The sequence below is a fragment of the Sander vitreus genome, chromosome 20 (assembly GCF_031162955.1).
Source record: "Sander vitreus isolate 19-12246 chromosome 20, sanVit1, whole genome shotgun sequence".
Taxonomy (NCBI): domain Eukaryota; kingdom Metazoa; phylum Chordata; class Actinopteri; order Perciformes; family Percidae; genus Sander; species Sander vitreus.
In genome coordinates this window covers 25,423,290-25,442,728 of record NC_135874.1, presented here as the reverse complement: position 1 = coordinate 25,442,728, position 19,439 = coordinate 25,423,290, and the positions used below count along the sequence as shown (strand labels likewise).

General features: G+C 41.0%; 1 protein-coding gene across 1 annotated transcript in view; it reads left to right on the top strand.

Moving 5' to 3' along the window:
- The window catches only part of gabrb1 (gamma-aminobutyric acid type A receptor subunit beta1), a 55,573-nt gene that overhangs the window by 28,526 nt on the left and 7,608 nt on the right, over positions 1-19,439 (top strand). The window contains exon 5 of the mRNA XM_078278187.1: positions 13,630-13,712. Coding sequence (XP_078134313.1) covers positions 13,630-13,712 — 83 coding nt within the window. The remainder of the gene's footprint in view (positions 1-13,629; positions 13,713-19,439) is intronic.

Sequence of the window (19,439 nt, the reverse complement as noted above, 5' to 3'; positions counted from 1 at the left end):
CCTCAAAGGCTTCCATCAGAAGGGTAAGTGTTGCTCTATCTGTGTCTCCTCTGGAGCTTTGAGGGGAAACCAGCTAGTAAATCATTTATGAAGCCTCTCCTGGTGCAGTGTACACACGGCCGTGCCCTCTGCAGCAGAGCACAGATACGATGAAGTGAGATGCGTGGAGTTTACTGAGGAAACCGGTCACTGTCTGTAATTCGGTCCTCTGAGTTCAAAGGCATCCTGTGTTTGAGAGAGAAAGGAATGATGACTTGGCAGATTTCAGCTGAGAGATTTCTTTTTTTTTCTTTTTTTTTTTTTAAGCTTTGAGGCAATGCTGCACATTTCAATAAGGTGCTGCTGCACACATACAAGGCCTCTCCTGGACCAGCATCTAATTATAACATTTTAAATCACTAACATATAATGGGTGTCATAGAGCTGTAGTGTTTATAATGTCACTGACCATTTGAGTTGTTGGCTGTGATTTAATGCTCTCTTGGGGTTCCCCATTGTTGTAAATTATGAGGAAAGTAGAAAACAAACCTTATCGAAACAAATCCTGTCATATGTAGTGTCAATATGCCACAGCTTTTTACTTTAGGACAAAAAAACATATACAACATATATTTCACATTTATAATCTGTCTTAAGTAGACAATAAGTTCTCAATTTTGGCTTTTTGGCCAGAACTCCTTTTTGTTTGTGCCTTTAGCCCTGACATGGTACTGCCACGTTTTTTTTCTTTCTTATGATACATCAAATATTTCAGTTGCCCATTCGCCTCCAGTAGAAGAATTGTAATGACATATTTCACAGTAAGCCCTTTGGTTGGTAAATCCAGCAGCCTATTCCATAGTTAATGTTGTGTGTTATATATATTTTAGTGTGTTGTTTTCCATGATCATGAAAGGACCGTCACCTCGCGGTGACTGATATCAGGCTCCCAGTAACTTTCTCTGGGCTAAATGTAACTGTAAAGACAGCTAAACTTAACTGTCATGTGACCAGCCGTGACAACAGTATCTGTTAGGATATCATACAGTACGGATTGTTGTGCACAACCTTTCGTATGATATAGGAACCCGTTCATGAGAATGTGTTGCCAAAATACAGTAGGGGCACAATTTTGAAAGGCCAAAAAAGAATCTAATCACCATGTTTATTTGTTTAAAGATGACCACAGTGTCTCATGTGGTCCATTATGTTTGCCACAGGTGTAATGCCATCTGATCATCCTTTGCACACGAGTCTATATCAACAACGTTTTATTTCCGGGATTGTTCAGGTGTCGCTGGAAATTCCACCAGATGTCCCTCATTTTCGGTCGTACGTCCGTTACCTTCCTCTTTCTTTGTGTTGGCGTTCTAAACTCCGGTGGATTTCTGAGGACTATGGTTAACTGCTCCTCAGATCTCTGCAGGGTAAATCCAGACAGCTAGCTAGACTATCTGTCCAATCTGAGTTTTCTGTTGCACGACTAAAACAACTTATGAACGTACACATGTTCCACCAAAACAAGTTCCTTCCCGAGGCTATTTTGCAGAGGCGCCGTTCCTCCGTCCGGCGCTCAGCGCCGCCCAAGACGTTTGTGATTGGTTTAAAGAAATGCCACTAAACCAGAGCACGTTTTTCTCCCCTCCGGGAATGGACTAGCCAGACCCTCCTCCGCAGCGCTGTCGAGGAAGGTCTGGCAATGTGAGACTAGGCTCACATGAACAGTTTGTGTTGGTGGTTTTGTCTTGGTCAGCACCATCATGATGTACAGGACTTGGTGATGGTGTGGCAGGTGGCTGAGCAGCAGGCCTCTTTTACAGTCGACCAGCACAGGAACACATCCAACATGGTTATCATGGCAACACTTTGTTTAGAGGAAGACATTGTGGCGACTGTATAGTACGCAGCATCCCTTGTGTAATGTTTTTTTAGTTTTTTTTTAGTTTTTTTTAGAAAGGGCTCTGAGCGGTTTTCATTGGACATGTCCTCTTCACTTTCCAGCCAGAAGAGAAAATAAAGATAAAGTAGTCAAGGTTGCTTTCAATTATTACTATACACTCACAGCAATGAGCTTCAGCAACTACTCTGTGAACATTCTTTGCCCATTCTAGCCTCTCAGGCTGCATACAGGCTGCCCTCCTCTCTGATTGGTGGAGCTTGTTGTAGCCGTAACCAGCCTGAGAGGAAGATCTGCAGACCTTTCTCTACTGTGCTGTTTTTGTGGAAATGTTTCATTGAATCTATATTTTGACTAGAGTTGACCATGGTTAAATATAATATTCTTCAAAAAAGACACTAAAATTGAACATCCATCAACGGTAAGGCAGGAGAATGCTCTTTTTTGACAAAGATGCAACGAAATATCTGCAGAAAATCTGCAGAATTAAGTGGACTGTTTTTTTGCTTTTGGTGGAGATGTGTTAACATTCTAAGTTTTATTCAGTTTAATTTAATAATTCATTTTGAAAAGCCTTTTTTAACATCGAAGCCAGGGGACTACAGTACAGATTATTCCGGCATTTCTAACCCAATGCTGAAAACGCTGCGGAAAATTCTGGGGACTCTGTGTAGCCCTGCTCATAAGAGGTAAGCACAGCTAAACACAGCATAACTGCTAGGTTTTCACCAGATGAACTCAGCCCAGGTGACACACACACACACACACACACACACACGCAAACGGTGAGGGGTTGGCGGTGGGATGGGGGGGGGGGAGCAGTATATCAGGACAGACCCGGAGTGCTTTCCATTTAGGCCCAAACAGGAAAGAACATGTTGAAAAGGACAGAGAGCAGTGGCTAGATTTGTCCAAAACCAACAGTGGCGGACCCTGCCTTCATGGCTGAGTGAACACAGGCCTTGTGGGCTGTCCTCATCATTCCCTGTCCCCTCCAAGGTAAACACTTCTCTGTGTGTCCAGATAAGCAGTGCTTGATTTCCCCTAAGTCCATTCACACACAACATATCCCATCTGCCTCGCCCCGAATCTCCTTCAATTTTTGATCTTTCCATCACACTTATTCGACCGCCCCGCCCCCTTCTTCTTTCTCCCCTTTTTTAATACTGCCCTTGAATTTTTCATTCCACTGAGGGAGGCTGTTTCCAGATTGAGAGAAAACATTATAGTGATGAAAATGTCAATCCTTTTTATGGTGTTATTGTCAGCTTGACAGAACGGCATCCGTCTGCATCTCTGCCTGAGAACTCCTGACGTAGAAGGCACCCATATGCCAACAATCAATACATCCATCAATAAAAGACGGTTTAATTATGCTATTATCATATCCGTTCATATCTGTTGGTCTAAATGACCAAAAAAGTTATGTCACTTCTCAAAATGACTGCTACAAAAACTATACATACATAATGAGCCACTTCTTTGGTTGGCGAAAGATCGTGCAACAAAACCAGCTGTTTGTTGACTGTTGGTAGGACACGGGTAGCAAACCCTTTCCACCAGGTGTCCTCTCCAGGAGGTTTTGCGACATTATAACATTCATGATTCAAGGCTTAGATTCTGAAAGAGGACAGAGACAATAACAAGAAGTCACCAGGGCCTGACATTAAAGGTGCAGTAGGTAAGACTTATAAAACTAACTTTCTGTCATATTTGCTGAAACTGACCCTATGTTCCAGTAGAACTACATGAAGCAGGTCATTAAAAAAAAAAATCTGGTTCCTCTGGCACCACCACGCAAAAATCCACCGCTCCCTGTTCAGATGCACCAATCATGGCCGGGGGGGGGGTGTCTAACTGCTTGTCAATCACTGCTCATGCACACACATTCATTCTCCCCTGTGGGGGGAGGGGCTTAGGAGAACGTTTTGGCGCTTTAGCAGAAAGGGGGGAGGGACTGAGAAGTTGTTGATGTTCAAATTGTTTGGCTAAGTCCTGGATCTTCACAATCCTACCTACGGCACCTTTAACTTTTTGAGGCACTTGTCCTTTGGACAAGTACATTTACGTTTCACTTGTACATGTACAAAAGTCACTTTTAAAAGTGTGGTTAAAGATTTATCATTTTATAAAAAATAAAAAAATGTTTTGCTAATGGAGAATTCGAACAAACTGTTGAAAGCATCCAAACACTATCAACAGTAATACAATTCAGTTGAAACAGTAGAAACAAACTTGTCCCAAGAATAGATTTCCCCTTCAACAAGAAAAAAGGATCTCCAGACTCCATAATACAAAGTAATACTTTGCACGCCGGTGTGCAGTGTATCACCAGAGGTAGTGGTGACTTGAACTTGAACTTTTACTATATCTAAAATAATTTTTTAGACATAACAATGGTTTTGCCACTAAATGGTGTTAACTTAGTTTTTTTTGTCTACAATTTCACTTTCTACCTGGCAGAGGCTGATTTACCAAGGGATCCTTTAAGAGGTGTAGCTACTTTACAGTTGATTATTACGGCAAGTCGCGGAGCTGAGGTTTTACAATAACTGACGGACAAACGAGCAGTGGAGTAGTAACGTTACAATGCAGAGAGGCACTCGCTAAATGAGTCAAATTAACTTCATGCGTCATCCACACAAAGCACATTGCTATCGACACGAGTGACATCTGTATTTGGCTTGTTTTTTGTGAACGATGTGAACGACTGTGGTCCGCTGACCCGCTGCCGCTGGGTCTAACGTTAGCGGTCCGCTGACCCACTGCCGCTGGGTCTAACGTTAGCGGTCTGCTGACCCGCTGGGTCTAACGTTAGCCGTCCGCTGCCCCGGATTGTGGGGAAAAAATTTATTAATTTCAAATCGGTAACATAAATGTAATGAGTGGCACATAACGTGAAGTAACATGGCATTTTATTTTCTTTGAGTTTTAACTTGTCCAGTGGAGCAAGTACATTTCTCTTCCACTTGCCCTACAAAAAAATCCACTTGTCCCGGAGAAGCCTTAATGTCGAGCCCTGCAGGTCCCTTGACAGTAGCCTCGTGATGCTTCGTGAATAATTTTCTGAGCCCACTAGAGGAAGCTTTCTGTTCAACAAAGGGTTGGAAGTACACTGAATTGCCATGCCTTAAGCCGTTTTCTTTAAACCAAGAGCACCAGTTTCATTCATCATCATCACTACAGGAAAATGTTGTTTAAAATGCTTGAAGAAACAACCAATGCTCCTGTGTTTCTGGCGAGATAGTCTATTCAACCCTTCTCGAAACTCCCCATAGCCCCAATACTGCATTTTGTTCTGATGGAGACAAGATTTTTTCCCCCGCTAGATAAAAATAGTTTTTTATTTGGGTTTTCCTAAAAAAAAAAAAAACGCACTACACTTGGTCAGGTGCTTTGGCGTTTGTTACTGACGCAAAGTCTTCTTATGTGTCCTTTTGGCATCAATTTTAGACGCACTTGGTCGGAACGGTTTGTGTAATTTTTTGACGCTCTGGGTCTGGACTCTTGGTGTCACTTTGTGACGCTCTGGGTCAGTACTCCTGACTTCACTATATCGATTTGGTCGGGACCTTTGGCGTCACTTTTTGGCGCTCTGGGTCAGGACTCTTGGTGTCACTTTGACACTCTGGGTTGGGACTCTTTGGCTTCAGTTTGACGCTTTGAGTCAGTTAGGTTTAGGAAAAGAACGTGGTTGTGGTTACAAAATGTGCGTTTCAGTGACACGCAGGACTAACCTGACTCCGCCAGATGGATTGCTTTGCATTTGCTCGGCATATCCATCTGGGAACTTTCCATTGGAGAACTTTTGGGAAGGGGCGAAAATACTGGTTAGCTGATTGGATAAACCATCTGTCTATCACCACCTATGTTGGTGATAGACGCACTAGATCAATGATATATCAAACTCTTGCCGAAACCAGTCGGGAGAAGAGCAAAAACATTTTTTCCTCCGAGAAAAGCCTCCAGTGCCGTTTTTTGCTCTTCTTTCAATGAAGGAATACTTTCTAATTCGGATAAAACTTGCGCGATAGCTACGCTCATCTCATCAGTGGAAGCCGCCATGTTGTTTAGACTGAACAGTCGCTTCTCGTTGCGTCACACCTAAACCCGCCTCAAAACCAACGCTGATTGGTCAGTCGTTTGGCGAACGGCTCCAAATTTTCTCTATCTCAAGATGCCAGACTGATCTGCGAGTGGAAAACTGGAGCTCGCAAGATCAGGACGGTCTCACGAGGCTAACGCAGGACAACAACGGGACATGAACCCCGGTCTCCTGGGTGAAAGTTCTGTGTTGTTGTGTTTTCCATACTACTCGCTCTTAATACTTAACAGCGCCACGGTCGAGCTGCTGCTCTGCCCGGTGCATTCCATACAGACGCTAAAGGGTGATATTTGTGTTGGTATCTGACGCTGAGAGCCACTGACCAAGCGTCAGTATTTGACAAGTTAGGAATGAGAACGGGTTGGTTTACAAACAAAAAGCGAAAATTCCTGCGTTTTATGCCTTTTAAGGTGGAGAATCCAATAAAAAGAAGGTACACGGACCATTGAAGTTGCACATTTGAACAGACATTGTCCTTCTGACTTACAGGTTCTGTCAATCTGATTACCTTATCATTTGATTATATGATTTGTTGTCTACAGCCTGGCAGGTAATACAATAATATGCAGATATACTTATCACTATATGTGCTATCAGCACTACTTTCTCTTCTTCTCTGTCCTGAAATCATTTTCTCAGATACTGGGAGGATATGTCTCTTTCCTTCCCCACTCTGGCTTCAGCTTTTCACAGTTTTCTGAAGGAGCTGGAGAGATTTCTTTTACACTGACATGCTGCAGAATCATTATCCCCTGCAGGCTCCCACAATTATTCATCCAGTGTGCTCACTGCCGACACAAGGGCTATATTTAGGTTTGCCATAATGACCTCACCACTGACTGGCACATACACACTTTGGTTGTTAGCAGCTCAACACCTCGGTTCGGCGAAGAAGACATATGGTCTTTTTGTTTATAGTTAGTAGTCCACACCCCAGCAGAATCAGACCTGTTTGGCTGTGACTGATGGAGAATGGCTGTCCTCAATAGCAAAAGAGATAAAAGATGACAGAGCAGCCCGCTGGGCCTGTGCTGGTGCACAGTTTATAACGAGTCATAGTGCGATGGTATCACATTATAACCCAGTTTGACGTGATAAATTAGCATCCTTGCACATGTGGTTTTTGGACATTCTTTACAGCACAGGTTGGAGTGAATTAACTTGCTTATACATTGGCCAATTAGTAGCTATCAAAATACAGTTTGCCCAGATTTTGTGATGTAAATGAAGATAGAATATTGTATATGTATATATATGTAATATAATACTAGATAGATGTAAAATTGGTGTTTATTGATGTCCGAGTGCCTGCACTTCTGTGAAAGCAATGCAGAGCTGCAGTTAATCAGAATCCAGTATTGTCTTCTCCTCTTTTCATTTTTTTACAGTAAATAGTCTTTCAACACTCCATCCATGTCTGAGTGAATAACTTCATAATTATGCCACTCAAAATAATTACAAACTCAGGCCTCCTATCTGTCGAACATCTCAACTTCAGTTTGATTCTAATTAGTTTCAGTGATATGGAATGCTTTACCATCAGATTTTTCAAAGCTGACACTTGTACAATTTAAGAAAACTGTTTTTGTCTGTGCAATGTTATCCCTATGGGATGTCTTTATAAACAACCTTACCTTTCATATTTAGTCTGTTGATTTGATACTGTGTATACTTTCAGTTGTGGCTTTTTTTTTCTCTTTCTTCTGTTTTCTTATCAATATTTTAGTTTCTTTCTATTTTAATTGGAGTATGCATTGGAGAGTGCCCAGATTAAGCCCCTCTGAGGTTTTTTTTGCATCTCTCCCTCACATCTTTTATTGATTGTGTATATTAATATGTAGTATTTGTATATGTGTAAACCAATAAACTAAACTATAGAAAGACAGAAATTGTGACCAATGCAATGCACCTTTAACGTTTGGAATCGCCCTGAATGATGTGTATATATCTATATAAATTGCATAAAAGGAGAGCTCCAAAGAGATTGAGTCCACATTGTTCATACTTTAAAGGACATGTTCCCTATACTACATGCGACCCAGTTGGAATGTGGACCATGTCGACTCTGACTGGGAGTCTACATGGATTGGTACCTAGGGTTTCAACATAGGGCAAAATGTAATTTTCAATCTCAGTGTGCATTCATAAGTAAGTAAAGTTTATTTCTAGAGCATATTTAAACCAACCTGATCTCACAGAATTCCGTGAAATGAACACGGCCCCTTAACTCAAAATCTGTGGCAGTTTCACGGAATGCAAAACATTCTGTGATGGGCCCACGGAAGAATTCTGTGAAATGAACACGGATCGCCGAAAATTCCGTGATGGGCCCACGGAAGAATTAAGTTAAGGAAAAGGTCATGGGTGGGCTTACGGTTCCGTGACACGCGGGACGGAAAAGAAGAAAGCGACTTTAGGAAACTTGACATGCGGGACACGATCCCTGGTCTCCTTGGTGAATGTTGGTGAATGTCCTGTGTTGTTTGACCCATCCATCACCCCAACCAACCTCCTTATGCGGATTTAGGCCTTACATAGTACTCGCTACCGTAGTCGCTCTTAATGCTACGTCATCTACTCATTGACTTTACATTGGCATTGTTTTCCGTGGTGGCCACACGGATTTTTCACACATTCCGTGCCACCACCACGTAATGCGTTAACAATTCGTGATCATTTCACGGAATTCTGTGTGACCAGGCTGATTTAAACACAGCTTTTTAAACACAATTTTACATTGAAATGTAAAAATAAAAAGTAGAAAGAAAACAGAACACACCAATGACAACAACAAGCAGCAATACACAAATACGGAATTATAGACATGAACGTCCATATCAACGACGTTTCAATTCCGGCATTGTTCAGATGCTGCCAGAAATTCCACCAAATGTGCCTCATTTCTGTCGGATGTCAGTCACATTTTGCTTTCTTTGTGTTGGCATTCTAAACTCCGGTTAATTTATAAGGACTATGGTGAACTGCTCCTTAGATCTCTGCAGGGTAAATCCAGACAGCTAGCTAGACTATCTGTCCAATCAGAGTTTTCTGTTGCGTGACTAAAATGTACACGTTCCACCAAAACAAGATCCTTGAGTTTGGAAATGGTTCCTAACTTATAGTAACTATTTTTAACAACAGAACATATTTTTGTCAACATTTTTGTTTAAGCTGCATTCAGACCCAAAAAAGCAATCCCGTGATTTGCTGCAGCAACGACGCCTCTGCAAAATAGCCTCGGGAAGGAACTTGTTTTGGTGGAACGTGTACGTAGGGAGGTGAGCTCTGGAATTAAAATGGCTGGTTGAGTGTGTGATGAGAATTTTACTCAAAAAACATAATTTGATTGTCGGTTCGAGCTCGGAGGATGTTTTTCCGAATCGACCAGAGTTTAGAATGCCAACACAGAGAAAGCGGAAGGTGAGGGATATCCGGCGGAACCTCAGGCGGCACCGGAACAATCCTGTAAATAAAACGTTGTCGATAAAGACTACTGGCACACTGTTTTCTCTGCGGTTGACTTGGCATCTTAGGAGTTGAACTACTGGCTCGTCCCATCTCTAAAAATGTAGGAGCAAATGTTTAAAATGGCATTATTTGATCAATCAACCACACAGTATTTGTAACAGTTTATCTATTTCTCGCCTAAAAAAATCTTCACATTCAGCTATGGTGGTTGCCACAATTTGGAAAAGAGTAAGCAGTGTGTGGGTACTTTTGGGTCTACCCAGCACCTGTTACGAATTTAAGGATTCATGTGACTTTGAGACTGACATGTAAACCCAGTTGGCTCAGTGAAAGACTTCATATTTCCATTATGGAACGGATGAACTGCAACATACTTACCTTATAGTCACAGAGTTGACACACTCTATTTTTACTGCCCGTCCACACACTCTGCACCTGCCTTATAATTAATCTAGTGCTTGCTAAGTGTGTCCAGGACATGGATCCACAGCCCCAGAATATTCAACAAGGTAAGAAAAATAATGAATATTTATGTCTTGAGGGGCTTTTTGCGTCCCGACACTGTAAGAGCTGAGTATGAGGATATGTGCACGTATAGCTGGACACTCCTTCAGCAGAGTGAAGAGAGATGATCAAGGAGGAGCATCAGTGGATTTTTATTGGCTTCCAAAGTCACAATTGTCAGCACTTTTCTCTCACCAGTACACTCTAAGAATTACATCTGTATAATAACAGAAAAAGTTCTCGCAGCTCATTACCCAGACTTTGTCCCGTAATTAAAAACGGAAATTATGTGTGTATAGCTACAGTTAAAATACAGAACAATTTCTGTTAGACCTGTATAAAAGTATCTAATAGAAAGCTGCATAATTAGTAAGCTTCTGAAAACATTGAAAAAAAACTTCATGAATGTTAAAAAAAGGGACAAAGGTCGAAAAAAGTAACAAAAATGTCACAAAGGTCGAAAAAGCGACTTCAGGAAAAATAAATCTCATCATAAAAAATGTTGAAAAATTGTTACAATGTGGACTTCTGTAATCTCCCAAACCAAAAAAAGTTGTCGGAGCACAAATTATACAATTCGAAATGTAAAAAATGAATTAATCATAAACTCTCCGTGCTCCTCCAGGCGCAGCTGTTAATCAGACATGTGCATCGGCCCATCCACTTCTTCCTTTCAGAAATTAAAATAAATACGTGCTCTTTTTTTTGTGACCCTGAAAAGATTTGTGCATGTTGTTTTCCAGGTAGACCAAGGGGCGGCCATGTGCCTAAATTAAACAGGTGGCAGTTTGAATAATGTATTGGAGCTCAGTGATGCATGATGTACTATGGCTGGGGAAATGTTTCTAACCACGATAGGCCTGGGTTTGCTGTAGACAGTACAGTACTGTACACACACCTACCAGCTTCTTCATCCTTGTGCACCATCATTCCTCGAAGTTACTGTAACACTAACATGCAAAGTAGTCTAACATATCCCAAAAAGAACATGTGACATGCCTAGCTAAGACGTGCCTGTAATAAAAGGTAGAAGAAGAGCAAAATGGTGTTCAACTTCTTTTTAATCTGACAGTCACCCCCTCACTCCATTTTATTGAAAGCCTATAATCAAAAAATAATAATAATTTGGTCAAGTGCTGCCTCCGATCCTTCCGAGTGGGCTCCTTCTCCGTCGGCTCATCTTCCAACTCCTCCATCTCCTCCCTCACACGTTTTGTTCTTTATGGATAGGAAAGGGAACACGCCATGAGCTATCCTCCAGGCTCAAGATCTACTACTACAGATTGGGTTTAAAGTGTTACAACCACTCCATAATTCATTTAGTTTTATTAGAAAGGACTTTTAAATAGAGAGGGGATAGGGGTATTTCATACTGTTCACATTCTGCTAAAACAAGGTATAAACAACAAGTAAACAAGTAAGTGAAACATTGTATAAAACGTTACTGAGCAAAATAAGCATATATGCATAAATACATTCATAACTCCCATAAAACCTTACAAAGTTGTTCAAGATTTGACAGGAACATACATTAATCGTACCTATGCAGACTATTAACACATTTTAATTAGCATGTGAAAGTGCATTGCTACAGAGGTTTATCTTTCTAAATAGAACGGGTTCATTTGAACTTAGAACATTTAGATTTTGAGAATTTAAATACATGTGAATTATTATACATTTTAGTTCATCTTAAAGCACTCTGTTTCTTGAGTATATTGCAGAACTCACTTATGAATACCTGTCACATTTGTCCTACAGTATATATCCACTGTGCTGCCAGTTCAAATTTGCAGTTTGAATGATTGTTACTGCAATGTCAACAAGACAATTGCTGTAATATGTTGTCCCATTACAGCATATTAAATGTTATCTGACTAAATGGTTTTAGTGGTTTGCTGGGATGTGGTTTAATTATGTTTTCTGTGTCGAACAAATGATGATGATGACTGAGCCTTTACAAACCCATAATCAGCTGGTTGAGGCTGTAATACAGGGCGTGCTGCTGCTGCAGACCAAATGAATGCGACTGACACTCTAGACGCCCACAGCCTGTCTCGCTCTCGCAAAGAACTCACCAAGCACCTGCACTTTTTCTTCCTCAAGAGAAAGTGCCCTTTTTCTGGGGAGCTGTTTTATTATAATAAATATATATAGATTTGATTAGATTCAACTTTATTGTCATTGTACATGTCATTGCAACGGAATGTAGTTAGCGTCTAACCAGAAGTGCTTTAAGCAGTGATTAAATAACATATGCTACAGTATATGAAATGATATATAAATATATGGATATGTGTCTATATAAGTGTATTACCACAGGTATGTACAGGCTATGACTATGGCTATAGTAATACAGAATATATAACTATACAGTATGTACAGTGGTGCAAATTGTGAGTACTGGAGGGATTATACAATATGTACAGCGATTATACAATATGTACAAATTATGTAGATTTGGTAAGGAAGTCAGAGTTGTGTTAATATATTTAACGTTTTGTTTTAAAAAAAAAAAAAAATATATTTTTTTTTAAATAAAAAATTATAAGAAGTGCCCTTTTTTCACTTGAGCCCCTGCCAACCAAAATGTCTGTGCACGTCCCTGGAACTAACTGTTAGTGGCTCTCATCTACACAGAGCTCAGAAATAAAAAAACAAAAATCAAAATGACTCAATCATTAATTCTCTCCTGAACCTCAAAAACTCAAGTGTTTCCTGCTTCAGATGTAAGACTTCAAAGGGGGGAAGTCGCGTCGCGGGTTTCACCCGATTTTAGTTTTAATTCTTACATTAATTACTCATAGTTGTAATTAAGATTGAAAACGAGGCTTTTCAAAGAGAGGGGAGCTGCAGCCGTGACTTCAGCAGTGCAGAGGCAATTATGGGAAAGAAACGGAGAGTTCAGTTCCAGTCGTTATGTAAAAGGATTTGTGTGATTGAGGGCTGCGTAGGTAGGAAGTGTGCTGTGGGATTCAACGTGAGTGGGAGGGTTATTGTTTATTATTTTAGAAAGTCAAGTGTTTTCCCCTGGCATCAGGAAATTAAATGTTTTTCCTCCTTTGAAACTTGAATGCTGTGTCATATCGTGGGCTGAATTTGTCGGTACGCTAAAGGAGGATTTCTAGTTGTGGAAGCACAGTAATGTAACGGCAAAATGTGTTAGTGCTCTAGTCATGCATGGCCAGACCTTCCTCCACAGCGCTGCAGAGGAAGGTCTGGCTAGTCCACACAGCATTCTGGGATGGGAGAAAAACGTGCGTTTGGGTTATTGGCATTTCTTTAAACCAATCACAATCGTCTTGGGTGACGCTAACCGCTGGAAGAAGCAACGGTGCCTCTGCAAAATAGCCTCGGGAAGGAACTTGTTTTGGTGGAATATGTGTACGTTTAAAAGTGGTTTTAGTCGTGCAACAGAAAACTCTGATTGGACAGATTGTCTGGATTTACCCTGCAGAGATCTGAGGAGCAGTTAACCATAGTCCTCAGAAATCCACCGGAGGTTGGAGCGCCAACACAAAGAAAGATGAAGGGACATCTGGTGGAATTTCCGGCGGCACCTTAACAATCTCGTAAATGAAACATCGTCGATATAGACTAGTGCTTATAATGGATTTATCCATAAATATCAGTAGACTGTTGGATACTGTTGACTCAAAAACCTTTTTTCTTACAGGATCACCACGACAGCAGCCTGCATGATGGACCTGCGTAGATACCCACTGGATGAGCAGAACTGCACCTTGGAGATTGAGAGCTGTAAGTGGCACGGAGTCTGTTTTTGAGTATTTGCATGTATGAAGAGTCATAGCGCCAATGCCAAAGTTTTGCCACAGGTACCAAATATTCCTTCACGCCTGTAGTTGGTTTCAGTTGGTCGGGACCAAGGAAACAACTAATACACTGGTGCTTTTTGGTGTCCATTTTATGTTCTGACTGACTGAAGAGGAATAAACATAAAGTCATGTGCACTGACAGGTAACTCATTCATTGGACAGTTTTCAAAATGTTTATCTGCGCCGAATCAAATGTTTTATATTCACGATTCCTATGTTAGCTGTTTGGCTTGGTTCCAGGCTTAAAACACTTTATATAAGCAATTTTTGAAACATCAATGAAAAAATTGAATAGGGAAAAAACCCTTCCAGAACCAGAGCCTATAAAAAAGTGGGCGGTCCATGTTGAACTCTATTTAGACAGTGGTAGCCCGATCTCATTCAGGTCAGTGTCCAACATAACCTCATTACCTGTCTCAGGCAGAGGACTAGTTCAACTCTGTGTCTCCAAAGATGACGGGAGATGTAACAGCTGTATGATAACACAGCACTGCCTCATCCTGCCAAGGTCATGGAGGAAGTAAACACATAACACTTTCTGTCTGTGCTGAGGAATTTGGGTTAAGCATCTGTGTTTCCGGCGCCTGCACTATCTTTGTTTACATTGAAGGTTCAGCTAAATGTAACGCCTCCAGCCCGAGTTGAAATACTCCTTCTGGAAGACAGGAACTTCAGAAAGTCGGGGGACGACACTGCGTGATAACACATCGTGGTTAAACTGTACCGTCTACCTTAATCTCGCCTCAATTGAGAGTCAATGAAATCCAGAAGTCTCCAGAAAACTTCTTCACGTATCTGAAATGAGTTTTTTTTTTTTTTTTCATATCACCACAGAGGAAAATCAAATTCCGCTGACTGACAGCAGCCAATGCTGCACTTTACTGAACCTTATGTGTTTATTAATCTTTTTGTGGTAGTGTTGTATTGCTTCTAAATTCCTGCTAAAATATTGATGACGTAAATTTTAGGATATGGATTAAAACCATGCTAAACCTGGGCCCTATCCAATATGTGAAAATGTTGATGTGCATATTACAAACACACAGAACTTTGCCACCTCCAACAAGTTGCTGTCAGTCAAACACTTGTGCACACTGACGTCACATTCAAGGTTTCACCCACAGTGACACTCTATGCTTCGAGCCCATTTGTCCATGTTATTTTAATATGATTGCTACGTAATTAACCCACAGCTTAAGTACACACACACTTATCAGACCACACTGAGGTTGTTATAGTTCATCTAGCTTTAATCTTTAAGTGGTGGCCTAAGGAAGCGAGTTAGGGACCGGGAGGCTGCCGGTTCAATCCCCAGACCGGCAGGATAAAATCTGGGTGGGTGAAATGTGAAAGAGCAGCGCGTGTCCCTCCCTCATTACCACCACTGAGGTGCCCTTGAGCAAGGCCCTTAACCCAAACCACTCCAGTGGAGCTGCTCAGTGGCCAGCAGATCAGACTGTGGTTCTACTGGGCAGCTTCCAGGTATGAATGTGTAACTGTGTGAATGTGACAGGTCGTTGTTGCAAATGAGAAATTGTTCTCAATCGACTTACCTGGATATATAAAGGTTAAAATTAATAATTAAAAAAAATGCTCCTCTTCCACAACTCTCTCCACTTATTGTTCTTGTCCACTCCGTACCTCAGGTCAGAATCCCCTTCCTGCAGAAGACTCTTTGGTTACTGAGCTCATGCTGCACTGTACGCCGACTAATGCAAACTGGCATTTCCTGTTCAATCAGTCCTGGCCGGAGTGCTTCAGTTAAATAATGGATTCTACCGACATACATAGTTAAAGTCCCACACATTATATACATATATATATATATATATAGAAACCCTCAGGGCTCAGTTAAAGGTTTTAAAGCCATTCATGGGGCCGACCCGTTCTCACTCCCAAGTCGTGAAATACTGACGCCTGGTCAGTGGCTCTCAGCGTCTGTACGGGACGCACTTGGCATAGCAGCAGCTCGACCGCGGTGCTGTGAGATGACGTAATATTAAGAGCGACAATGGTAGCGAGTAGTATGAAAGACAGAAAATCTGCTTAAGGAGGTTGGTTGGGGTGGTGGATGGGTCAAACAACACAGGACTTTCACCCAGGAGACCGGGGTTCCCTGTTCTTGTCCTTTTGAGTCACTGAAACGTACATTTTGTAACCCCACCCACCATCTTTTCCCTAACCTAACTGTCTTGTTCTTGTGTCGCATTTTAGTTAAACACTCGCCCCGACCCAGAGTGTCAATAACTGACGCCAAGAGTCCTGACCAAGTGCGTCTAAATATGACGCTAAAGGAAACTTTTTGCGTCAATAACAAACACCAAAGGCACCTGATCAAGCGTTGCTTTTTGACGAGATGGAAGTGAGAATGTGTTGATGGGACAGGGAATCCTTAAGTTTAGCAGCACCTGTCCACTACAGATTGGAACCAACCTGGTATTAACCTGTAATGAAAAGGTCTACCTGAAGGAAGTAGAGGACCTGACCCACTGGTATCAGGACAACAAACTACTTATAAATGTCAGCAAGACTAAAGTGATGATAGTGAACTTTGGAGTTATCCAGATTAGGGCTGGGTACCGAATTCAATACTTTTTAGGCCCCTGCCGAATTGCCTCTGAAGTATCGAGTTTCGAAAAATGTCTCGTCATTTAATACCCAATTTCAATCCCTAAGGAGTAAATCCCAGCAGCCTCAGTGAGCCAATAAGCATGCAGCAGGCTTCTACCAAAATCGAATAATGTTTGTGATTGGCTGTCTAACGTTACACGTCGCAGAGACACACAGGAAACACTCTACGTTGCACACAGAGAATGGGCTAACATAGTAGGAGCTGAAAAATAAAGAAATAAAAAGATTTGCGCTGTAATGTTTAATTTTTTGTATTATAAAATTGGCATTGAGAAAAGTGTTGTTTAGGAACGGGTATCAAAGTCACGGTATTGGTACCGGTATCAACATTTTTTTTTTTTTAAGATTTTTTTTTGGGCATTTCAGCCTGGAAAGGACAGCCTGACATGAAAGGGGAGAGAGAGGGGGAAGACATGCAGGAAAATCATCCAGGTCAGACTCGAACCCTGGACCTTCTGCGTCGAGGAATACACCTCTATATATGTGCGCCTGCTGCTCTACCAACTGAGCTAACCTGGCCACGGTATCAACATTTTTTGAACAATACCCAGACCTAATCCAGATACAGATCACATGGAATGGTGGAAGTAACTAAAAGCTGTTTCAAGTACTGCATATCAGACAGAGACATGTCAAGGAGTTGAGCATTTATATTTTATGATTTTACAGTTGGATTTGGTGGAAAAGGCTGCAGCAGCAAGCGGTATTGGTATGAGCATGCTTATGAGCAGAATAAACGTAAGAGGTGCATCAATACATCTATACTTTTACTCAAGAAAAATGTAGATTGTAAGACTTTATTATAATAGTGTTTTGATATTGCAGTGAAGTACTGACATTGCACGGCAGCTAGAGCTGGAACAATTCCAAATGTTGCCGTACAATTAATTGTCTCCGAAATAATTGCAATTGACAATATAATCGTCTCTTTCAGCCAAATTCAAAAATATCTATTTATGTATCTATTTTTCAGACAAATTAAACTTTTGAATGAATCCCAGGATACATACACTGTTATGTGACCCAGATAATATAATAACACAAGTAAACCAAGCGTCTTTATTATCATGAAACTTGTTCTTTTTTCTTAAATGATAATAAAACTGATAATTAACGTCAAACATAGCAATTAATTGTGGTTATACGAAAAAAAGGCGATACTTAAAAAAGATTGCAATTAGACAATTATGCAATAATTGTTACAGGCCTATTGGCAGCTGAGTTCTTGGGTATCACAAGATGAGGCGAGAATCCATCTGGTCAGGCTTCAAGAAATGCGTTTGTGTCCGAACCACCGTGGCTCGGACCAATCAGCGTCCTGTGACTCCGCTCTTCTCCTGACTGGCCTCGGCAAGAGTTTGGCAGACAGATGGTTCATCCAGCATCTGCCAAGTATTTTTTGAAAGTGCCTGCCTTTTTCCAAACCGTTTCCAATGGTGGCTTCCAAGTTGTAAAAAAAAAAATCTACCATAACAAATCAGCGTGGCATCTGTGTTTCTGTAGTCGATATAGAGATGCTATCGTATAGTACATTTACAAACACAAATTTACAATAGGAAAACATTTAACTGACCAACAGACTGTTTACATTTTTTCAAATAATGCATTCATAATAATGAAGACTGTGTGCAGCTAAACTGCACCTAGGTTTAATGATTTTTGTTTCACAAAATGTATCCTGTCATATTTAAATATCCGGTAACACTTTACTTGAAGGTATCTACATAAGAGTGACATGACACTGTCATGAACACATGACACAGTCATGACACATTAACCCTAAACCTAACCATAACCATAACTTGTCATGACAAAAACCGAATGACACTTACTAAAAGAAGCATTATGTCATAAACGTTTATGACTTGTTTATAATGTTTGACACATTCATGACAGTGTCTTGTCACTCTTATGTAGATACCTTCAAGTAAAGTGTAACCAAAAATCCTCTCTAATGTCAAAAGTGAAGGTCTTCTCACATACATTAGGTGGATGAGAAGAAAAAAAAAAAACAGAAGGCAAAATCATAACGAAGCCCTTCCAGTAATGAGAAGTAGCTAATTCCCTAAAATCCTGCTGCTGCCTCTAGATAAGATGAAGAATCTGAAGGGAGAGACAAGCTGGCCCAATTAAATTGGTCTAATTACTGAAAGGGCAGCTGTTTCACTGCGGTTCAGGCTGTAGACATAGCCCAGAGACTCACTTGTTGTTTCCGTTCAGCCCGTGGGAAACTGGAAGATGTTCAGCTGAGCAGAAAAGGAGAGGCCTACTTTCTGCATTATCAGTCCCACTGATTTGACGATTTATTTTTCCTTCAATTTCTCCTAAAATCTGAAGGACGTATTTGTGACACTTCCTGTGTTGAGGGGATGATGATGGACCAAGAGCATTTCACTGGTATAATTTGTTTTTGATCCTGGTCAAATTAACAAGACTGTAACGTTTTGTAAGAACGAATTCAACAAAAGTAGCCCATACAGAGTTTTGAGTCAGATATTGCCTTTGCACTTGATGCAGTTAAAAGCTCCACATTAAAAAATAAAGATTGCAAAATCCTGCAGTAGGGCTGCACAATATATCGTTTTTTTTTTGTTTTTTTTCCGTCATCGCGATATCAACTGCCGTGATAAAATAGCTTCTTCTGAATGTCGTATGAATGATGTTGTATAGATTGTGTAAATTTGTGGACCACATTTGTATTAGGGGGAGTCTAGTTCTATGTCCACGACATTCCACTTCTGGGATTGTTCAGGTGCCGCCAGAAATACCGCTGGATGTCCTAATTTTAGGCCGGATGTCCGTCACCTTCCCCCTTGTGTTGGCATTTTAAACTCTGGTGGATTTCTGAGGACTATGGTTAACTGCTCCTCAGATCTCTGCAGGGTAAATCCAGACAGCTAGCTAGACTATCTGTCCAATCTGAGTCTTCTGTTGCACGACTAAAACAACCTTTGAACGTACACATGTTCCACCAAAACGAGAAAAAAAAGTTCCTTCTCGGGGTTATTTTGGAGCAGCA